This window comes from Ahaetulla prasina, chromosome 7 (assembly GCF_028640845.1).
Source record: "Ahaetulla prasina isolate Xishuangbanna chromosome 7, ASM2864084v1, whole genome shotgun sequence".
Taxonomy (NCBI): Eukaryota; Metazoa; Chordata; class Lepidosauria; order Squamata; family Colubridae; genus Ahaetulla; species Ahaetulla prasina.
The window spans coordinates 54,196,201-54,220,143 of NC_080545.1; the positions used below are offsets into that span (position 1 = coordinate 54,196,201).

Genomic DNA, 23,943 nt, shown 5'->3' on the forward strand with positions numbered 1-23,943 from the left:
CATTTTTGGTTGGCAGTTCCAGTGTCATTAAGCTGCTGCGTCATTGTATCTCCCATGAATAATGTACGATATTGCTTGCATTTTAAATAGGTATACATTAAAATTTCTTCCTGTGTTATAATTTTAAATATAAAGTTAAAAATGTAAGCATACACTTTTTTGATAAACACCAATAGCATCAAAGAAATTGTTAGATGTGCTAGATATAGAACATTACAAATACTTTATCAATAATTGAATTCTTTGTATATGCTTTATAATCATATGCATCAGTAAAAAAGAAGTTAAACACTGCTCAAATTATTGCAGTTGTATATATCATTTGGATATAATGGAACTATAGATTAACCTGAATTAACTACTGATAGTCTTCGACTTACAACAATTCATTTAATGACCATTCAAAGTTACAATAGCTGAAAAATAAGTCACTAAAAATGACTTATGACCAGTTACGAACTTTGTAGCAACCTCATGATCATGAGATAAAATTTCAGATGCTTGGCAACTGGTTCATACTTATGACCATTGCTACCCCCCAGGTCATGTGATCACCTTTTGCGGCCTTCTGACAAGCAAGGTCAATGGGGAAGCTAGATTCACTTAACAACCAGGTTACTAATTTATTAACTGTGGCAAGAAAGGTCATAAATTGGGGCAAAACTCATTTATCAAATGTCTCAACAGAAATTTTGTGCTCAATTGTGGTTGTAAGTTGAGGACTATCTGTATTATCACATGATCATATACTGAAAAAAGATCTAACTTGAAAACTGAACAGCTGCATGTTTTCTCAAAGATGTGAGTACAGAATAATGTATTTTAAAAAGTAGATTTTTAAGTAGATTTTATTATATTATTTCTTTCTTTTTACAGGATTGGCTTCATAATTCAATCAGAAGTTTGACTCATTTTAAAATCTGAGACTGAACCACACTATGGACAAGACAATGTGCTTTTTAATTGTGACCCAATATGTATTTCAGGTAAGAATAGATATCTTCTGGTGTTTGTATTCTTTTTAGGAACATACAGACATAGCATATAGCATGACTAGTTAAGATCTTTTATCGCCACTTTGTCACTTAAACATTTATTTGGACAATATGAAATTAGGGGTAGGAATATACTTGCTTGCTCTTCATATATTTAGCTGAACTCTGGATATACACTTCTTTTCACTTAAATCACAATTTTTTCTAGTAGTGGCAGTGCTGGTTTAGGATTGGGGATTTATGTAGCCTCCATTTCTCATCAATGCTTTGGGTACTAAAACACCATCTCATATTTCTTGATCCTCATGGTATCATGAGATGCTGGAAAGCAATGTTCTCAAGATATTCTGCCATTTGTAATGAATATTAATATCTAGAAATTCAGGGTTTTTTTTATCCAAACCAGAGAATAAAGACTAATATTTAATGATGACTTCCATGATATGAACTAAGTCATAATCTGAGCCAAATAAAATGTTAAATAAATGATATGTAGAATTATATATAGTAGCAATATTGGAATGGTTTAATATTCATCTTGTGAAATATCTCTGCCTGCCTTTTATTTTACTAAAGATAACCAGCAACCTGAAGTGTGATAAAGTGAAGAACCCATCTAGAGCTGTTTCTTTGGAATGGTCAAAATTTCCAGAAGATCAATATCCAGATTTTTATATTATAACATATCACATTTCAGATGACTTTGTTCAAAAAGTAAGCCAAACTTTTCATGTTGTACATTTTTAGTGGTGCTATTCTTTTCTTTGGTAGAAAATGTGTTAAAATATTGTGTAGAATGCTTATAATTTATAAATATATTACATTTATTACCATTTGCTAATATTGATAATATTGACATTGATAATACTTTATTGATAAATAGGCATTAAATAATCAAACAGTTATGCATCAAATCATCAAACAGTTATGTTTGGTTAATGGTATACAATGACACATATAAACAGGTTATTTTCATGATTATATTTCATGAACTAAGAAAAGGCTAATGCTTGGTTCTTTAGTTGCTACTTCTCTGGTAGTTATTTCTTGATTTTATTCTTAAGCAATTGCAATTGCAAAGTAAAGCAATTGAAATATTTTTGTAGAGCAGACTCTTCAGGGCTCATTATAACTGTGAATTATTAGTGCAGATATTCTATTAAATTGGAAATATACAAAGGGGCCTAATTTATCCAAAAAAGGAGCTATAAGTACTGAAAAGCAAATCATATTTTGTTCAAAAATTTGTTGATGATTTTAGCCTTAGGTATAATAATACTGTATTAAAATCTGTTTAAATTATAGAATATGAAAAGTGTTTCTGCAATTCAAGTAAAAGTACAGAAAGTTACAGTTCTGCTTGAAGAAGACAAGAAATATGATGTAATGATCCAATCAGTAAAAAGTGGAAAAGTTCTATATGCAAAGTCATTTAAAATATGTAAGTAGAACAACATATACAGGTAATCCTCGACTTGCAACAGTTCATTTAGTGACCATTCAAAATTACAACAGCACTGAAAAAAATTACGACCTTAGGACCCTTGTGGCATCTCTGTGATCCGATGATTAAAATTCTGATGCTTGGCAACTGGTTCATATTTATGATGGTTGCAATGTCGCACGATCATGTCCCCTTTTATGTTCTTCTGAGAAGCAACGTCAATGGGGAAGCTATCATGTAACTATCATGTAACTAACTTAACAACCACAGAGATTCATTTAACTGTGGCAAGAAAGATCATAAAATAGGGCAAAATTCACTTAACAACTTTCTCGATTAGCAACAGCAATTTTGGATTCAATTGTGTCATAAATCAAGGACTATCTATATTCCATATAAACTTCCCACACATTAAGTTTGTATTAAAATTAAGATAAAAACATCATATGATACAAATATTACTTATTATTTTGATATTATTTTGGCATTTTGTTGATCAAAATTTTACGTTTGTGTTTCAGATGCTTTTTGGTAGTCTTATACAGTACAAATTTAGGGGTGACATTAAATTTTGATTCATATACCGTAATTGACAAATTAGATCAGATCACAATTGGTTTTTTTAAAATTAATATTGATCATGGGGCATGTGTGAACTTTCAGAGAGTACCGTATATACTCGAGTATAAGCCGATCCGAATATAAGCCGAGGCACCTAATTTTACCACAAAAACTGGGAAAAACTATTGACTCGAGTATAAGCCGAGGGTGGGAAATGAGGCAGCTACTGGTCAATGTAAAAAATAAAGATAGAGCCAAGTAAAATAACATGAATATTTATTTGAACGAAAAACAATAAAAGTGCAAAAGGGGGAAGGAGGATTCCCAGCTTTAGAAAATTTAGAACTACGCCGCCTTTGGTATGACCTGAGCATAGCTCATAAAATTATCTGCTACAATGTACTTCCTATCAATGACTACTTCAGCTTCAACCACAACAATACACGAGAACACAATAGATTCAAACTTAAAAGTGAACCTCCAATCTAGATTGCAGAAAATGTGACTTCAGTAACAGAGTTGTTAATGCCTGAATGTGCTACCTGACTCTGTGGTCTCTTCCCAAAATCCCCAAAGCCTTAACCAAAGACTATCTAGTATTGACCTCACCCCATTCCTAAGAGGTCTGTAAGGGCGTGCATAAGAGCACCAGCGTGCCTACCGTCCCTGTCCTAATGTTCCCTTTAGTTGTATTCCTTTTATGTATTCAATTCATGCTTATATTTATATAATTATTTAATATGTATTTGACAAAATAAAATGAATGAATGAATGAATGAATAGAATAGAATAGAATAGAATTTTATTGGCTAAGTGTGATTGGACACACAAGGAATGAATGAATGAATGAATGAGTGAGTGAGTTACTTCAACAACATTGTCTCACAGAAATTGACAATACAACTGCAAGCATGAAAATGAGTCCTCCTTTAGCTTCCAAGGGACCAGGGTGCCTCTGAAGGTCAGTGCTCTAAGCACTAAGAACCCAGCACAAATCTAAGCCTGTATGCACACCAATAGTGAAAATACCCTGCACAGTGTCTCTTGGCAGAGAAGGTTAATTTTCATAGACGTTGGGGTGGCTCTTTTTTTTTTTTGGCAGGGCAATAAGGGTCTCTAATATCATTAAACCCAAGTGTGAGGAAAAAGACAGCAGCTAAAATGTTAAGGCCAGTTGTGTGACCTTCTCCAATACAGTTGGCCTGGCTGTTTGCCAAAACTTAAAACACCCTCCCATCCCCTCCTGCTAAAGCTTCTTTCTTAAAACAATTGTGGTCTTTGCCTTTCATTGTGCCAATCGACTTTAGAAGTCTGTGTGTGTGTGTGTGTGTGTGTGTGTGAGAGAGAGAGAGAGAGAGAGAGAGGGAGGGAGGGAGGGAGGGAGTGCAAAAGGGGGAAGGAGGATTCCCAGCTCTAAACAAAGGGAAATCCCGGAATGCCAGCGCGAAAGGCGGTGCTCACGTTCCTCCTCCCTTGCTCAAAAGCCCCAACATGATATTGGAATTGGATGCCATTATATACCTGCTGAGGGGATAATTTGAATAACTTGAAAGATATAAAAGCTCTAAACATATTTGTTTAAAAATCTAAAATCTATACTTAAAATAAATGAATATAAAGTAATAAAGTTCTTTAAAGTTGTAATTCACTTTGCTGCTGAAAAAGAAAAGAAGCTTAACACCTTAAATGGTATTTATTAACTGAAATATCATCAAATCAAATATATAATGAGGTATATTATAATGACCTTTGTTTTCAGAAAGAAGCATGATGGAAGTTTTTCAATAAAGGGGGAAATATAGAAAAAACTTAGTGTCATGCTCATATATCATCTTTACAGATGTTGTTAACACTATACTATGGCAGCATATGATGGTACAATGTTTCAATCAATTTCAGGATGAAAAACTCATCAATGAGGAGGAGGAGTATAATTTATTAACCTTGTATGATATCAGTTTCTCAAGGACTCTAGAAGGACCCGAGGAAGAAATCTCTGCCCCCTCCCCACTTTCCCTTTCCAACCCAGCCTTCCAAGGGGACCTTTGAGGGAGAAATCTCTGCCCCCTCCCCACTTTCCCTTTCCAAGGCAGCCTTCCAAGAGGACCTCTCGAAAAGAGCGAAAGCTTTCTCCTGGCCGTTTTACCACCACCACACACTCCACGCCGGCCATCCTAGGCTGGGTTAGAAACAAGGAGGGGGAAGTTCAAGGACCACATCGATGGCACGAGCTCAGATTGCCGGCTGGGGATGATGGGCGCTGCAGTGCGATCTCGGGAGAGACTAGGGGGGAAGAAAGAATGACTGTTTCCCCACACCCTAGGATTGGGGAAAACATTGACCCCCCCCTTAGTTGCGGGAGAAGGGTTGCGCTCAAAGCGGTCGCCCATCCATCAATCCATCCTTCCTTCCTTACTTCCATCCATCCATCCATCCTTTTTTTTCCCCAGCGAGCGTGCGTGTGTGTGACATGCAAGCAAGACGCCTCACGGGCGTGTGTGTGTGTTTGTGGTGGGGTCTCGCCCCAGCCACCCACCCACTCGCTCCCTTTCCCTCTTGGGCGTGGGCTGTTCCCGTTCGCCCTGGCCTCCGTCCTCCGATCTCCTGCGCTGGGAGGCGGCGGCGAGCCAGCGAGCAACCCGGGCACCGCGGACTTTGGCAAGGAGGAAGGTGGGAGGAAGCGGAGCTGCCGGCTGTGGGGGTTGAGGCGTGCAAGAGGAGTGAGCGTGGAAAGGCCTTTTTGTGTGTGTGTGCGTGTGTGTGCGCGCCTGTGTGCCCTAGGGAGGGAAGCGGAGCTGCCGGCTGTGTGGGGGTTGAGGCGTGCAAGAGGCGCGCCTCCTCCTCTTCCTCCACGCCGCTCCTCTTGCACGCCTCAACCCCACCATCCCCCACCCTCTCCGCGCGTGAAGGTCACCTCCTCCCTCTTCCAGGCGGCGGCGGCTCCGGCTCCGGCGGGCGCCACAGCCGGCAGCTCCGCTTCCCTCCCACCGGTCCCAGTCCAGCCGAACGGTGAAAGCGACATGCGGCGCGCTCCGCTTTCACCGCTCGGGAAACCTCCTCCCTCTTCCAGGCGGCGGCGGGCGGGGAGCCGCCAGCCTTCTCGGCCGACGCTTTCACCGCTCGGGAAACCTCCTCCTCAGCCGAGAAGGCTGGCGGCTCCCCGCCCGCGCGCGGACCTGTTAAGCGGTCCCAATCCAGCCGAACGGTGAAAGCGGAGCGCGCCGCATGTCGCCACCGCTCGGCTGACTGGGACCAGTGAGGGAAGCGAGCTGCCGGCTGTGGCGCCCGCCGAGCCGAGCCGCCGCCGCCGCCGCCGCCGCCTGGAAGAGGGAGGAGGTGACCTTCACGCTGGAGAGGGTGGGGATGGTGGGGTTGAGGCGTGCAAGAGGAGCGAGCGTGGAGGAAGAGGAGGCGCGCCTCTTGCACGCCTCAACCCCCACACAGCCGGCAGCTCCGCCTCCCTAGGGCACACAGGCGCGCACACACGCACACACACACAAAAGGCCTTTCCACGCCACTCCTCTTGCACGCCTCAACCCCCACAGCCGGCAGCTCCGCTTCCTCCCACCTTCCTCCTTGCCAAAGTCCGCGTGCCCGGTTGCTCGCTGGCTCGCCGCCGCCTCCCAGCGCAGGAGATCGGAGGACGGAGGCCAGGGCGAACGGGAACACTGCACCACCAGGGCTTCCCGCGCCAATGCACAGCCCGCCAAGTTTGCGCCGTCCGCCCACCAGACACGGGAATGGGGCCGGCCTGGGGCGACAAATCGCGAGACCTCGGCGGGCCGCTCCCGTCCCTCCCATGGGAGTCCGTTCGGTACCCCCTCCTGTGCGGGGTTCCCGAAGACGTAGACTCGAGTATAAGCCGAGGGGACGTTTTTCAGCACAAAAAACGTGCTGAAAAACTCGGCTTATACTCGAGTATATACGGTAATTCACACCTTGTCACTTTGCTTGTTTGTTTTTTTATCTTATTTATGTGGCAGCCACCTCACAAAAAATGTGATTGACATGAATGGATTCTGGGGCTGCCTTTAAAGACCACTCAGAAACTATCACTGTTCTAGAAGTGATGACGTGGGCAGTGATGGGTATGCTGTAATGTGCTATGCAGTGCCACTATTTATAGCATATGGCTTGTTTATTTGAAGTTTGCCCAAATAAGAAATAATTTCTGCCTGATTTAATGAGACTGGGCAGTGGCTATGCATCATGCTTCTTCCATGAAACAGTGTCAACCACGAGAACTTAGAAAGTATACTTCTTTGTTGCAGTTCTTGGCATGCAGTTCTTGGCATCAGATTCATATAGCAAACACTTTGATGACATTTGGAAAGTCACTGAAAATTTGGCTACTCTCCCAGGCTTTAGGGCAGGATAGTGATCAAGGTCTTATAGTATGTTTGGTTTGTTATAGAAAAATTGCCTTCTAGATTTGTATGTATTTGTTCTTGCTTTCTTAGGTGCCCAGTTACATTGAGCACTTGTAAACTGTATTAAATTTAAAAAACAACTATAATCGAGTTGTTCAGTTAGAATAACTTAATCAAATTTACTCTCCAAACTGAATTAATTTAGTTCAAATATTTGATTTGAATTAATGCTATATTTTGAACTGGACCAATCTAACCCAGATGGGAGCTGACCTGTATATCATTAATATACACTTCCTCCTTTGTAAAATTTATTTTTCAGAATTGATGTTTGTCATAAACTTCAAATACAGTTATACCCTTTAGCTGCCATTAGTATCAAATCGTTTTGCACACATTGCTATTTGGAGCAAAGAATTAAACATGTCTGCATTTTTGAAAATGAGCCTTTCACTTTCTCAACTTTAGGAGATCGTTTTACATACTGTATAAAATGCAAACACACACATAAATACAATTGTGCTGAACTGAAATAATTTTCAGTTTATTTGTTGACCACATTTCTATTTTGCCATTGTCAAAATAATTTATCTTAATGTAAATAATCTAATATATAATTTGATTTTCTCTATGCCTGTTATAGATGGAATTCCAGAAAGTAGCGTCAAAACTCGTGTGACAAGTACAAGTGTATTGTTTAACTGGAATATGCTGGTTCATGATTTTTCGATAGGAATTTTCCATAAAAATGTTTCTTATATATTTAAAAATAAAGAACGAGTTTATGAATGGTCTGATCTGAGACCTGCAACGTTGCACACATTTTCTCTTCAATTTAAGCAACTTGACTTAGAATTTATTAATGTATGTCAGATCCTGGAGTTTGAAATTGAAACAGGTCAGTATTATAATTAATGCATTATTGTCACTTTTCTCTATGAATATCAATATAGTTCTGCATTTAACCATGACCATTGTCTGGTTAAGAACATGTTAGCTTTGTTTTTGTTTTTTTAAAAAAGTTCCTTTAAAGAAATGTAGGGAGTAAATATAGCTAGCGAATATAATAGCGAAATGTTCCCAATTCATTGTATAATTAAAACCCTTTGCTAAATGTACATTTCCAGATGTAAATTCATATTGCAATAGGAGGCAGGTCTTGTGCTCTTTAGTGAGAATAACAATATATAACTTTACTGAATTATGAATTATAATGAAAATATATTACTTATTGCAGTTTGCTTCAATTAAGGAAGTTATACATAATAGTATTTAAATTTTTCTGAAATTATTTTTGGAACAATGGTGATAAATATATGCATTACCTTATTGAAATCTGAATCCTGATAGTTTATTTACTGAAAGATTTGTTTCAAAAATGGCAGAATTACACTGAAATATATGTTTTAAAATAGATGGAAAAGAAACATACATATATATAATTTTTACATTAATTATTTATATCTATAGCATCATCTGTGGACTAAGTGTAGGAAATAACATGTGAATGCAGCATTGATTATTACATAGCAAGCAATGCAGTCATTTTGCATCCTGTAGGAAAGCATACTAATATCTGGTACTCATATTGTTTTTATGAATTTAATGGATGCAAAAAAGTGTACTTCATTCCCATTTTTATCTTATTTGAAATATGACTTTTCTTAAATTTTGAAAGTTTTAGTTTATCATTCATATGCTTATTGGAAAAAGCATGGAATTAAATATTCCTTACTAGGCTTGTGTTCAGATGGTTGGACAGCTTTCAAACAGAGTTGCTATAAAGTTAATACAGAAAGCAAACCTTGGAATATGGCACAACATCAGTGTGGATTGTTTTCAACTGGGGCACATCTTGTTGATATTAGAAACAAAGAAGAATATGCCTTTATGACTTCTTATCTTCAGTCATTCAACCAGCTAAACTTGGTATGGACAGGACTTAATGATGTTAAGGTCAGTATATTAAGTTTTACTAAACTGTAGATCTGTTATTGATTCTTTTGTCTTCCTGCTACATATTTTGAATAATAATATACACGTGCTCACACACACACACACACACACTAATTTTCAGTAATACTATTATAAAAGCATAATTTACACATATATGAACAATTATAATAAAATAATGATTAATTTAAATTAATTATGATTTAAAATTTATGAAGTATATTGAAGAAAACAACTTAGCAATTTAAGAAAACAGTAATCTTGTTTCTTTTAGGAAGAAGGACATCTCGCGTGGACTGATGACTCCCCATATCTTGGAGAATCTGAATTTTCTTCTCTGTCACTGATACCAGAAAATGAAACCGATTGTTATGCTTTCCAGAGAAATCCATTTGTCCCAGATTATCTCTTCATAGGATTTTTCTGCTATATCTCTTTGCCATATATTTGTGAATATGAATGTAATTATTTTTTCAAGTTTTTTTAATTAAAATGTATTCTTTAAAGCAAAAAAAAAATTGCTTATTGAGAACTGGCATTTTTAATTTAAAATTTGAGGGGTTTTTTGTTTATTTTGTTTTTGCAGTATCTTCAGTTCCTGAAAATTTCACATTTAAAATACAAGATGTCGGTACAAATGAAGCAGCCTTTGTGTGGAACAATTTGAATGGTTGGCTGAATTCAAATTTTCAACTTAACATTAAGTACTATTCTGAACACTCAGAACAGTATTCCAAATTTTTTTCTCTAAATTCAACACACACAAATATTTTCAATCTGGACCCAGGTCACTCTTACAAATTTTTATTGTCAGCCCAGAGCCCTGAAGGAGACCAAATTAGTTTGCATCCTGTTATGAAGGTAGAGACAAGTAAGTTACAATAAAATACAAATTGTGTTGTGTGTCATTGTTTAATAGATATGCTCCTTTAAAACAAAAACTTGCTTTGTGTTTTAATGTCCTCTGAGTAAACAATCAGATTCAAATTCTGGTATGGCTCAGAATATATTGCAAATTAATTTTAACCCCTTGTGCACTATCACAATATGTATTAAATATTGTCATAAAAATGGCAGTTAGGGGAGAAAATTATTTTTTGATTTGGAGAAAAAGTGTTTTCAAATCATATATTTAATGAAGCATTTACTATGTACAGTAGCATCTGTACTAAAAATATTTAGCTTACTATCTTAAAGTATAATATTTGAAGCTCTAATAGGGGTTTGCTGCTATGTGTGGTGCATGCACACAAACACTTGCATTTCTTTGATGTATCAGATCTGAATATGCAAAACCCCACAAATATCTTTTGAAACAGCTTTGACGATCTTGAAAAGACGTGGTTGCTTTAATGCCCTAAGAATGGTGATGTGTTTGCCTTAAAATGGTTTTCTCACTGGGTTCTTATAGTATCTTCTAAGCCTCTTCCTCATATAATGCCACATTAATGTGCCCATTTGCCTCTCTTTGAGTTGTGTTATCCTTACAGCCTAGAAACAATTGTAACTATCTTTACAATTTCAGAGTGTAGCTCCTCTCTTCCTTTTCTATTCTACCCAGTCTCATCTTCTGGCAGACAATAATAGTTGAATTTTCTTTATACTATGGATAGGGCAGGATGGAGAAATGGATAATTCCTGCAGTTTCATCCATGAATCTTGTTGGATCAACCAACCTGGTTCTTTTATTTTTTTGCTATAAAGTTAATGTTAAACTATAGCTTGTTCAATACAACTGACTTGTCCGTTCATGACTCTCCTCCTTACTTAAGTCTCCTACAAATAAGCTAACTATGTAGAAATGAAAACTCTTATAGGGCTATTGCTATTCTGAGATTGATGTTTTTTGGGGAAAATGTTGGGAAGGTAAATGAATGAAATGTCTGAAAGCTGTAGAAATGTTCTTTCGGGATCTTATCACCCAGGAATATGTTTATTTTCCTTTTGTTATTTTTGTTCCATCTATCCACCGGAAAATTGATTTGATGTCATTCCAATAGAGAAGCTCATGCAATAATGCCAACGATTCATGAGATCAGTACTCCCTAAAATCAATCTTCTTTTAGACTGATGTTTCATTATTTTTATTTGCTTATTAATCACATTTATATAGTCTCCCATCTTCCCAAAAGTGACTCTGGGTAAAACGCAACCAATATAAGGCAGATAAAAATATAAAAAATCCACAGTTTTCAAATGACTACACTGGCAATGCGCGTATGTATCTTTGAGTGTATGTATCTCTGCTGTAATGCACCAATATCCAAGCAGGTTTAGCATTCCCATATAAAAGAAAGAGGCTATGAAAGCCAGTTTGGTTTCCTTCACAGACAATAGCAATCAAAAATGTACTGTATTTTTTGGAGTATAAGAGACACCTTTTCCTCCCCTAAAAGGGGGTGAAAATTTAGGTGTGTCTTATACACCATATGTAGCCCCGCCCACCCACTGGCCCCACCCTTTGGCCTCTGCCTCCCAGCAATTTACCTCCTTGCAGCAAGCAGCAAGAAAAAACAGTCCATTTCAGCTTCAGCACAGCCTAATATGCACAAGTTGATTGTTGGATCGTCTTCCCAACCCTCAGCTGTTTTGTTTGGGCCTCTCCTGCTTGCTGCAAGGAGGTGAATTGTTGGGAGCAGTTTTTTTTTCTTGTGCTAATCAAGCTGTGATGAAAATGAAAGTAAAACAGGCTATTTGCTGTTTGCTGCAACGAGGCAAAATTGCTAGGAGACAGAGGCAGATTTCTTTTTCTTGTTTTCCTCACCAAAACAGGTAGGTGCGTCTTATAGTCCGGAGCATCTTATACTCTGAAAAATACGGTAAGGTAGGACCCAGAGACTGGATGGGGAAGGGTTACTCCTGCAGCAGACCTATCTTAAACAGATCAGCACCCTGATCACATCATCCCCAGTCTGTAGCTGAAGAACTTAAATTTATTTTAATTCAAGGCTTGAGTTAGAATACAGCTGCTGTTTCTTCTGCAAAAAACTGTTTTCTACTTTCTAAAAAGAATCAGGGGACTTTCAGAAATAGGGAAAGATTTCAAATACAAAACCAGCTCCAAATTAGTTGAAGGCAGTTTATATAAACAAATGTCTGTTTGTAAAGTTTACTACTACTTAATTTTCTGCCTCTGCTTTTTATTATTGCATCTTTTATTATTTGCTTATTTGTCACATTTTTTTAAACTCTCACCTTAGAACTGTTTTTTTCAATTTCCTATCATTAGGACCATTACATCTGCACAATGTAAAAGTAGCAAGAGTGACATCATCAGAGATATTTTTACAATGGGATTCTCCAGCAAGTTCATTCAATGCAAGTTTCCATCATTACCTAGTGAACATTTTTGATAGCAAAACAATGAAGTGGAAAACTTTTTCATTTGGAAAAACTAACACTTCTGCTGTAATCAGAAATGTCAAATCATATAATCAATATTGGACATATGTTCAAAGTGTTGCTGGAGAGGGAACTCACAGCTGCTATGAGGATCCTATACAAATAATAACAGGTAAAGCTAATTATTGGTACTCCTGATAATAATGCCTTGAATACTAAATACTGTTTGGTAGGTATAAAATGTCCATATCTGCTTTCATATAAGTTATTATAAAATTGTATTCAATTTCAAATACACATAGGAGCTTCCATGTTGCAGTGCAGTGTTCTTATCAGGAAGCTAAACTTCTGAGTGAATTCAGAAAACATTATTTCTTTTTTTTATATAGAAGAACTAAATATACTAAATGTATATAAAGAGGGCTGTGAAAATATTTACAGACCCCTCACATCCTGGACATAAACTGTTTCAACTACCCTCAAAACAACGCTATAGAGCACTGCACACCAGAACAATTAGACACAAGAACAGTTTCTTCCCGAATGCCATCACTCTGCTAAACAAATAATTCCCTCAACATTATCAAACTATTACTAAATCTGCACTACTATTAATCTTCTCATCATTCCCATCACCCATCTCTTCCACTTATGACTGTATGACTAACTTTGTTGCTTGTATCCTTACAATTTATATTGATATTGATTGTTTCCTGATTGCTTATTTGTACCATATGACTATCATTAAGTGTTGTACCTTATGATTCTTGATGAAGGTGTATTTTCTTTTATGTACACTGAAAACATATGCACTAAGACAAATTCCTTGTGTGTCCAATCACACTTGGCCAATAAATAAAAAATTCTATTCTATTCTATTCTATTCCATTCCATTCCATTCCATTCCATCCCATCCCATCCCATCCCATCCCATCCCATCCCATCCCATCCTATCCTATCCTCTCTATCCTACCTATCCTATCCTATCTATTCTATTGTCCTGATTAAACTTGAACTGCTAAAAACACCCTCAAGTGTACTTTATAAAATGTATATTTACACATAATAATTTTCTCTTTAAATCTTAAAAACAAGGAATCTGTTTCGAAATACTTTTTGCATGATTAAACCACTGTGTGTTCTCGTCATGTCTGTATCTTTCACAACTGAGAAATCAATTTTTAAAAATAGTGTTATGACAAAGAAAGAAATTTTAATGTCCCAGATACAAAGGGATATATTATTTTTGTTGCTTAGGTGTGACGCCACCTACTGGTCTGTTCATCCATCCAGAGGATGTAGGCGAGGACCATGTGATTATCTCTTGGAAACTCCCAGAAGAAGGCCAGGAATCCTATATTCAAGTAAAACCAACTGCATTCAAGGATAAAAGCATGATGTGTTTAGTAAACAACACAGAGAAATTTAAAATTGAACCATTAATTCCTGGGATGACGTATGATATAGGAGTGGCTACAGTAATATCTGGAAATAAGAGTGATTTGACTACCATTCAGTGTACTCTTAGTAAGATTTATATACATTTCAAACTTATTCAGATTTAAACACAACATTGCTCAGGTTATTATTAAAAACTAAAACTAGAGCATTTGTTGTAAAATAAATGCATGAACTAAAAAACAATCTTATTACTAATTTTTTTAAAAAGTGTCAAAGGTGATGAAGATCATAATATTTAGTAGATAATGGAATCATAATTAAAATAAGTGGATCCAGATATTTAATAAGCACTTTAATGTATTGCTTTGTCAATAGAATATTGTGAAATTTTGTAGAGTAGAATATAAATGTAGTTTTTTTTAAATTAATAAATGTAGTTTGTTTTTGTCAATCCTATTTTTACTTTCCATGTAATATGTGAGATGGACACTATCCTTCAAAATAAAACCCTGTGCAATATTTATTATTATAATTGGCAGTTATTTGTAAATAATACATTGATCATATTTTTCTGTTTATTGCCATTTTAGAACCCAAACCAGTACAGATGGTTATTCCTTATGAAATCCATAGTACTTTCTTGATTTTATTTGTTAAAATACCTGCTGTGGGAATAATTGATGGCATTCACATCATAAGTAAAGAAGGCCCAAATGCAACATTTACTTTATTGAATGATGGAAAAGTAACTATAGAAAAACTAACTCCAGGAACAGAATATGATTTTTTTATTTTTACATATAGCCGACATATGTTAAGTTCTGTACGTCACCTGCCAGCTATAAAAACATGTAAGTTATTTGAATTTAGAGATGATTTAAATTTAAAAAAAAATAGATAACAGTAGATGCATATTTTGTGCATTCTCATATAACCATATATTTTTTGCAAAAAAAATTAAAATATGTAAATAGGCATCACATTTGCACCTGTTTTTGTGAGTTGCTGAACAACACAAAAATTTACTTCTTCAAGATCAGAAGAATATAGTCCAAATCAAGAAGTAGCATACAGAGATAGGCAAATCTATTTTTCTGTCTTCAAATTGTTTATTTATTCAGTATTTATATATAATTTTCCTCAACATGCACATTTTTGCAAGCATTTTATTGTATTTGCATACATTATTTTCACTAGCATGCATTGGTGCACATTTTGTCGAAAACAAAAAAAATATATTCATTTCAATTCTAAAGTTATCATCAAATTAGGAAACTGTATATTTCAAAAGATCCCAAGTTTAACTTTAGGTATTGAGTTCTCTGCTAAACATAATGTAACTGGGAATTATTGGATCCTACCATTCATTCAAGGCACTTTTTGGTGTGTTTGATGAGTATTTTTCATATTGCTTCTTATAGGTCTTGCAGTTCCACTAAATATATATGAAGGCAGAATCACCAATATTTCAGTACAGATTATTTGGGATCAGGCAGAAGGAAACTTCCAGCAATATGAAGTCACATGTACAAACTGTGCAGATACGTATAGGGTATGTTGCCAAATAAATTCTTTCAAAAGCAAATCTGAATATTTTACTCTTATATTGCTTTTCTTGTTCATTTTTAGTACAAGTGACAATATAGGGAAGCATCTATATGGTAAAGCAAAGACGAGTCACGCTACATGAATCCTGTAGTGTATTTTGGAAAGGAATGCATGCAGAATCACCTGTTAGGGTGATTACCAGGGGTGAAATCCAGCAGGTTCTGATAGATTAGGGAGAAACGGCAGCGGAAATTTTGAGTAGTTCAGAGAACCAGCAAATACCACCTCTGGCTGGCCCCAGAGTGGGATGGGAATGGAGATTTTGCAGTATCCTTTTCCTGCCATGTCCACCAAGCCACACCACGCCCATCAAGCCACGCCCACAGAACCGGTAGTAAAAAAATTTGGATTTCACCACTGGAGATTACTATATGGAAAATCCTGAAAAAAGGATGCATGATTCTAGGGACACATAGTCACTAATCACAAATATGGCAATATCTGGAGAGTGAGACAGGTAGCAAATAAATTTAATAAATAAAATAAAGAATACATTTTTTAAAATCTTGAGCTATAGGTCCAAAAGGTGACGCAAGAAGTGGCAGAATTTTCCAACTTGATTCCTGGCTTTTTATATAACTTTATGGTTAAAACAGAAAAAGAAGGATACAAGGACAGCCCTCCTGTAAGCATACAAGTAGAAACAGGTATGACAATGTAACTTTTCTATTAGTTGTAACATTTATGATTGTTTCAAGCATAACAAACATCTTATACATAAACTGTTGCTTCTCTACCACACTGTAGACTGCTAACCCTTGAGAAAATAATACCTGCTGGATCAGTTCTAAGCCTAACTATCTGGTGGTCTATCTCATACACCAGATGTATTTAGGAAGCTCACTAACAAGAAGTCAAAACAACCTTCCTCTTCTACCTTTATGGCTTTCAGATGTTTAGAAGATCTTTAGTCATAAGCTTCTATTTTAATATACTTGATTGTTCAACTTGTTTTTCTTTTCTCATTATACATCACTTATTTTTATACTAAGTATAAATCCAACTGCCTCTTTCTGCCTTTTCATCTTGTGAATTTTCATATTTATAATAAATTACTCTTAATTACATTGAGCAACCTGTATTATTATAGACTTCAAAGGAAGTATACTGATTACAAGAATTCCAATGCATATCTACTGTAAATCCTATTTAATTCATCAGGGAATACTTCTAGATAGGTGTCTATTGGATTACTAATCCAAGGTTTTCATCCAACCTTACATTATTGGTTTCCAGCATTTCCCATGTTCGGAGAGTATTCTCCATGACATTTCAAACAGTTCCAGCTAAAGCATATTTGTGAGATGTCAGGGAAAGCCCAAAATCCAGAAGGGAAAATTTCTGGAGGTAAAAGTGTGCTGGTAATGTCTATTTTACCGATGGACAAATCTATATATATATAAAGCAAAAACCACTCACGCCGTAATCACAAAATCTCCACAACCATAAAGCCTATAAACTTGAAATTTGCCACGTATGTTCCTCTTGGCTTCTAGGTGCTCACTAAGAAAGGATTTTTTGAAATGACCATCAGAGCATTAGTATTTCTTATAGTATTATTACTATAGTATTATTAACATGCTCTGATGCTAAGGAGTTCTACTCCCCCTCTCCACCTGAAAAGAAATCTGTTCCAAATGCAAAACACAAGCAGAGGAGATGAGTTTTACTTTTACAGCAGGAAGCAGCTTTAATACAGAGCACTTGAGCTAAGCCATGGCCAGGCTCCTTCCTGTCTCCTTCTTGCTCACACAGCAAATACTATTTCACTTTCCAAACATCCCTCTGATGCTAAGGAGTTCTCACCTGAAAAGAAATCTGTTCCATGTTCTGATGCTAAGGAGTTCTACTCCCCTTCCCCACCTCAAAAGAAATCTGTTCCAAATGCAAAACACACACAGAGGAGTTTCAGTTTTACTTTCACAGAAGCAAGCAGGGGATAGGATAGGGAGGCTTCTGTGGGGCAAGCCTGAGGCAGAGAAGGGGGATAGGATAGGATATGCTTCTGTGGGGCATGCCTGAGGGAGAGAAGGGGATAGGACATGAGAGGCTTCTGTGTGGCAGAGGGAGGGAGAGAAGGGGATAGGACATGGGGCAAGGCTGAGCGAGAGAAGGGGATAGGATAGGGGAGGCTTCTGTGGGGCAAGGCTGAGAGTGAAAAGGGGATAGGAGAGGCTTCTGTGGGCCAAGCCTGAAGGAGAGAAGGGGATAGGATAGGAGAGGCTTCTGCGTGGCAAGCCTGAGAGAGAGAATGGGGTAGGATAGGGAAGGCTTCTGTGGGGCAAGCCTGAGGGAGAGTAAGGGATAGGATAGTCTTCTGTGGGGCAAGGCTGAGGGAGAGAAGGGGAGAGGAGAGGCCAATCGTAATGACTCATTAATTTTCAAGCTTTGACTGTCAATTTATCAAGCCCCTCACATAGTTTTATAGTGAAACACAGGTACCCAGCTAAATAAATTGATAAAACCCAATTTAATTTTCTCAGAATAGAAAAAAGAATATGGTATTTCTTAATTAAATTAATACATAAAACATGTAAATATTTTCTTAAATTTAGTACATGAATTAATATGTTGATATTTATTTATTTATTTATTTAAATTTTTATACCGCCCTTCTCCCGAAGGACTCAGGGCGGTGTACAGCCAAAGATAAAAACAATAAAGTATACAAAGTTAAAATATCAATTTAAAATACATATTCAATAATGGCCAAATTAAAACTGTCAATTGACCCAGTCTTAAATAGCCCATATAAAATTACAAAAAGTTAAAATTTAAAAATTTAAAAATCAGGCCAGTCCCGCTTGGATAAATAAGTAAGTTTTTAATTCCCGGCGAAAGGTCCGAAGGTCAGATATTTGGCGCAAACCGGGGGGAAGTTCATTCCAGAGGGTAGGTGCTCCAACAGAGAAGGCCCTTCCCCTGGGGGCCGCCAGCTGACATTGTTTGGTGGATGGCACCCTGAGAAGTCCCTCTCTATGTGAGCGTACGGGTCGGTGGGAGGCATAAGATAACAGCAGGCGGTCCCGTAAGTACCCAGGCCCTAAGCCATGGAGCGCTTTGAAGGTGGTAACCAGAACCTTGAAGCGCACCCGAAAGACCACAGGTAGCCAGTGCAGAGTGCGCAGGAGCGGTGTTACCCGGGAGCAACGTGCAGCTCCCTCGATCACCCGCGCAGCTGCATTCTGGACTAGCTGGAGTCTCCGAGTGCACTTAGGGGTAGCCCCATGTAGAGAACATTGCAATAATCCAGACGAGAAGTGACAAGAGCATGAGTGACCGTGCATAAGGCATCCCGGTCCAGAAAGGGACGCAACTGGCGAACCAGGCGAACCTGGTAAAAGGCTCTCCTGGAGATGGCCGCCAAATGATCTTCAAACGACAGCCGTCCATCCAGGAGAACGCCCAAGTTGCGTACCCTCTCTGTTGGGGCCAGTGACTCGCCCCCAACAGACAGCCACGGTTGCAGCTGACTGTACCAGGGTGCCGGCATCCACAGCCACTCCGTCTTGGATGGATTGAGTCTGAGTCTGTTTCTCCCCATCCAGACCCGTAAGGCCTCCAGGCAACGGGACAGCACTTCGACAGCTTCGTTGGGGTGGCCCGGGGTGGAAAAGTACAGCTGAGTGTCATCAGCGTACAGCTGATAACTCACCCCGAAGCCACTGATGACCTCACACAACGGCTTCATGTAGATGTTGAACAGGAGAGGCAAGAGAATCGACCCCTGAGGCACCCCACAAGAAAGGCGCCTCGCGGTCGATCTCTGCCCTCCTGTCAACACCATCTGCGACCGGTCAGAGAGATAGGAGGAGAACCACCGATAAACGGTGCCTCCCACTCCCAAACTCTCCAACTGGCGCAGCAGGATACCATGGTCGATGGTATCAAAAGCCGATGAAAGATCTAACAGGACCAGGGCAGAGGAACAACCCCTACCTGGCCCTCCAGAGGTCATCCACCAACGCGACCAAAGCTGTCTCCGTGCTATACCCGGACCGGAAGCCGGACTGGAATGGGTCTAGATAGACGGCTTCATCCAGATACTGGGGAAGCTGCCATGCCACCACACTCTCTACAACCTTCGCCACAAAGCGAAGGTTGGAGATTGGACGGTAATTACCCAAAATAGCTGGGTCCAGGGAAGGCTTCTTAAGGAGGGGTCTCACCACCGCCTCTTTCAAGGCGGCGGGAAAGACCCCCTCCAACAATGCCTTTTTATTTTATTTATTTATTTTATTTATTTGATTTTTATACCGCCCTTCTCCCGAAGGACTCAGGGCGGTGTACAGGCAAGATAAAACAATACAATATACAAAAGTTAAAATTTTAAAAATTTTAAAAATTTTAAAAATTTTAAAAATTTTAAAAATTTTAAAAATTTTAAAAATTTTAAAAATTTTAAAAATTTTAAAAATTTTAAAAATTTTAAAAATTTTAAAAATTTTAAAAATTTTAAAAATTTTAAAAATTTTAAAAATTTTAAAAATCAGGCCAGTCCCGCTTGGATAAAGAGATGTGTCTTCAGTTCGCGACGGAATGTCCGAAGGTCAGATATTTGGCGAAACCGGGGAAGTTCATTCCAGAGGTAGGTGCTCCAACAGAGAAGGCCCTTCCCCTGGGGGCCGCCAGCCGGCATTGTTTGGCGGACGGCACCCTGAGAAGTCCCTCTCTATGGGAGCGTACGGGTCGGTGGGAGGCATGTGGTAGCAGCAGGCGGTCCCGTAAGTACCCAGGTCCTAAGCCATGGAGCGCTTTAAAGGTCATAACCAACACCTTAAAGTGCACTCGGAAGGCCACAGGCAGCCAGTGCAGCCTGCGCAGGATCGGTGTTACATGGGAGCTACGTGTAGCTCCCTCTATCACCCGCGCAGCTGCATTCTGGACTAACTGAAGCCTCCGAGTGCACTTCAAGGGGAGCCCCATGTAGAGAGCATTACAGTAATCCAAGCGAGAGGTAACGAGTGCATGAGTGACTGTGCATAAGGCATCCCGATCAAGGAAGGGGCGCAACTGCCGAACCAGGCGAACCTGGTGGAAGGCCCTCCTGGAGACGGCCGTCAAATGATCTTCAAACGACAGCCGATCATCCAGGAGGACACCTAAGTTGCGCACCCTATCCTTTGGGGCCAATAACTCGCCTCCAACAGCCAGCCGCGGCTGCAGCTGACTGAATCGGGGTGCCGGCATCCACAGCCACTCCGTCTTGGAGGGATTAAGCTTGAGCCTGTTTCTCCCCATCCAGACCCGTACGGCTTCCAAACACCGGGACAGCACTTCAACAACTTCATTGGGGTGGTCCGAGGTGGAAAAGTACAGCTGGGTGTCATCAGCGTACTGCTGGTATCTCACCCCGAAACCACTGATGATCTCACCCAACGGCTTCATGTAGATGTTGAACAGAAGGGGCGAGAGAATCGACCCCTGGGGGACCCCACAAGTGAGGCCCCTCGCGGTCGACCTCTGCCCCCCTGTCAACACCGTCTGCGACTGGTCGGAGAGATAGGAGGAGAACCACCGATATACGGTGCCTCCCACTCCCAATCCCCCCAACCGGCGCAGCAAGATACCATGGTCGATGGTATCGAACGCCGCTGAGAGGTCTAATAGGACCAGGGCAGAGGAAAAACCCGTCCCCAGCCCTCCAGAGATCATCCACCAATGCGACCAAAGCTGTCTCCGTGCTGTATCCGGTCGGAAGCCGGACTGGAACGGGTCTAGATAGACGCCTTCATCCAGGTATTGGGGTAGCTGTCGCCACGGCACTCTCTACATCCTTCCCAACAAAGCGAAGGTTGGAGACTGGACGATAATTACCCAAAATAGCTGGGTCCAGGGAGGGCTTCTTAAGGAGGGGTCTCACCACCGCCTCTTTCAAGGCGGCAGGGAAAACCCCTTCCAACAAAGAAGCGTTGATAATCCTCTGGAGCCAGCCTCGTGTCACCGCCTGAGTGGCCAGTACCAGCCAGGAAGGGCACGGATCCAGTAAACATGTCGTGCCGTGAAGCCTCCCCAACAACCTGTCCACGTCCTCGGGAGCCACAGGGTCAAACTCATCCCAAATGGGCTCAACAAGACGTGCCTCCTCTCCCTCACTTGGATCATCCCAAATTCGGTCCAGACCGTCCCTCAGGTAGAAAGGAACCCATACTGGTTACTGTATCAGTACAATTTCTGATTCATCTCCATGCAATAAATGAAACTTCTCCCAATGTGGATATCAAAGTTTTGTGAGGCTTCTACGTGACTGATAGTGAGAGGCACTGTAAAGATTGAATCACTTAGATAGTGAGATACCTACATTTGATAAACAAATATTGAAGAATTATGTCTCAAAACCTGTACTGTAGATAGAGTACATTAAACTATGGAAAAGCATGCCACATTTCAGAAGAATTAGTTTGAACTTTAGCAGTTATTCATCTATTGAGTCATTTCAATAACTAATGTAGAAATATCCAAGAAATAAATACAGTTAAAGTCACAAAAATTGGACAACTGGGTTATACCATAAAAAGAACTATAGAAATGTTAGGTTGGCTGAGCTAACACAACAGTTAACTTCAAAATATAGATGCTACCTAAGACATTAATAACTTTTGTGTTTCTTGAATGGAAATTTGTTTATTTAAAACTTTTATATAGCCAGTCATCTTACATTGAACTCTGTTGTAATCAAATTTTAAAAATTTATAGGTTTATATGAACTGATCATTTTCACTCTTCTGTTTCATAAATAGAGCCCAGCTCAGTTAAATATATGAATTTGAGTAAAGATTCTGGATCAATAACTGTCACCTGGCCACCAGCATTTGGTATAGTTGATGGATATATTACTACTTTGGTTGGCAAAAACTATAGCAAGGAAGAAAGATTATCATCAGAGAAAAGGTACCTTTTGAAGACGACGTAACTATGGCTGTGTCAATACACATTACTACTGTTCATCCTCTTCTTTTTCTTTCTACCTTTTCCAGCATTTGAAGATGTTGTACTATATTGGAGTTGTGTATGAGCGGATCCAAGCAGTTTTTCCTTTTCTAATTGACAGATGGGAATTTTGTAAATGTGCATGTTTTCTAAGCACCGTCTAAGAATTTTTTGTATGGCACCCAATGTGCCTGAAACACTGGGGCTATAGCTGGTTTATGTCATAATCATTTAATTTTGATTTTCACAATATGATACTTTGTGACCTTCCCCAATTCTTTATCTTCTATTCTGCTATCACCTGGTATTGCCACTTTAATTATTCCACTCTTTCATCAGTTTAAATCTGAGGTGTTATGGACCAAGACTTCATCAGTTTTTATTCAGAAATTCCACAATCTTTTAATCTAGTTTTTCACATGATAATTTTTACAGATATTCCAGTGAATCATTTTTGCAACTGTGTTATGTCATTGTTTATAATCACCTTGTGCAACCTTTTTGCATGAGTTGAGTATATTGAGTATAAAGTGTAAAGTATAAAGTTGAGTATAAAGTATAAGTTGAGTTGTAAACCTAATCTTGCGTAGCTTCTTTTCCAAAAACACTACATTACTAACCAGAGCATATAAAACATTTGCTAGACCAATTCTAGAATACAGCTCGCCTGTCTGGAACCCTCACCACATATCTGACATCAATACAATTGAGCGTGTCCAGAAATATTTTACAAGAAGAGTTCGTCATTCCTCTGAAAACAACAAAATACCTTATCCCACCAGACTTGAAATCCTAGGCTTAGAAAACTTGGAACTCCGTCGCCTTCAACAAGACCTAAGTTTAACTCATAGAATCATCTATTGTAATGTCCTTCCTGTTAAAGACTACTTCAGCTTTAATTACAATAATACAAGAGCAACCAATAGATTTAAACTTAATGTTAACCGCTTTAATCTAGATTGCAGAAAATATGACTTCTGTAACAGAATCATCAGTGCTTGGAATACTTTACCTGACTCTGTGGTCTCTTCCCATAATCCCAAAAGCTTTAACCAAAAACTTTCTAATATTGACCTCACCCCATTCCTAAGAGGACCATAAGGGGCATGCATAAGAGTACAAACATGCCTACCGTTCCTGTCCTATTGTTTTTCTTTTTCTTCTTCTTATATATATATGCTTATTCCTCCTAATATTTACTCTTACATATGTTTATACACTATATAATCTTTTCTGTATGATACTTATATATATTGTTGTGACAAAATAAATAAATTAATTAATAAATTAAATAAATATGAGAAACTGTTTTTTCTGTCTCTTTGCATACCATGCAATT

General features: G+C 38.8%; 1 protein-coding gene across 1 annotated transcript in view; it reads left to right on the forward strand.

The window, feature by feature from the left end:
* The first annotated feature begins 938 nt into the window (after positions 1 to 938).
* Positions 939 to 23,943, forward strand: part of PTPRQ (protein tyrosine phosphatase receptor type Q) — a 122,179-nt gene continuing 99,174 nt past the window's right edge. The window contains exons 1-12 of the mRNA XM_058191656.1: positions 939 to 986; positions 1,572 to 1,709; positions 2,301 to 2,436; positions 8,014 to 8,268; positions 9,109 to 9,326; positions 9,598 to 9,784; positions 9,910 to 10,194; positions 12,553 to 12,837; positions 13,923 to 14,192; positions 14,657 to 14,917; positions 15,488 to 15,618; positions 16,192 to 16,321. Of these exons, the coding sequence (XP_058047639.1) occupies positions 939 to 986; positions 1,572 to 1,709; positions 2,301 to 2,436; positions 8,014 to 8,268; positions 9,109 to 9,326; positions 9,598 to 9,784; positions 9,910 to 10,194; positions 12,553 to 12,837; positions 13,923 to 14,192; positions 14,657 to 14,917; positions 15,488 to 15,618; positions 16,192 to 16,321 (2,344 nt within the window). The remainder of the gene's footprint in view (positions 987 to 1,571; positions 1,710 to 2,300; positions 2,437 to 8,013; positions 8,269 to 9,108; positions 9,327 to 9,597; positions 9,785 to 9,909; positions 10,195 to 12,552; positions 12,838 to 13,922; positions 14,193 to 14,656; positions 14,918 to 15,487; positions 15,619 to 16,191; positions 16,322 to 23,943) is intronic.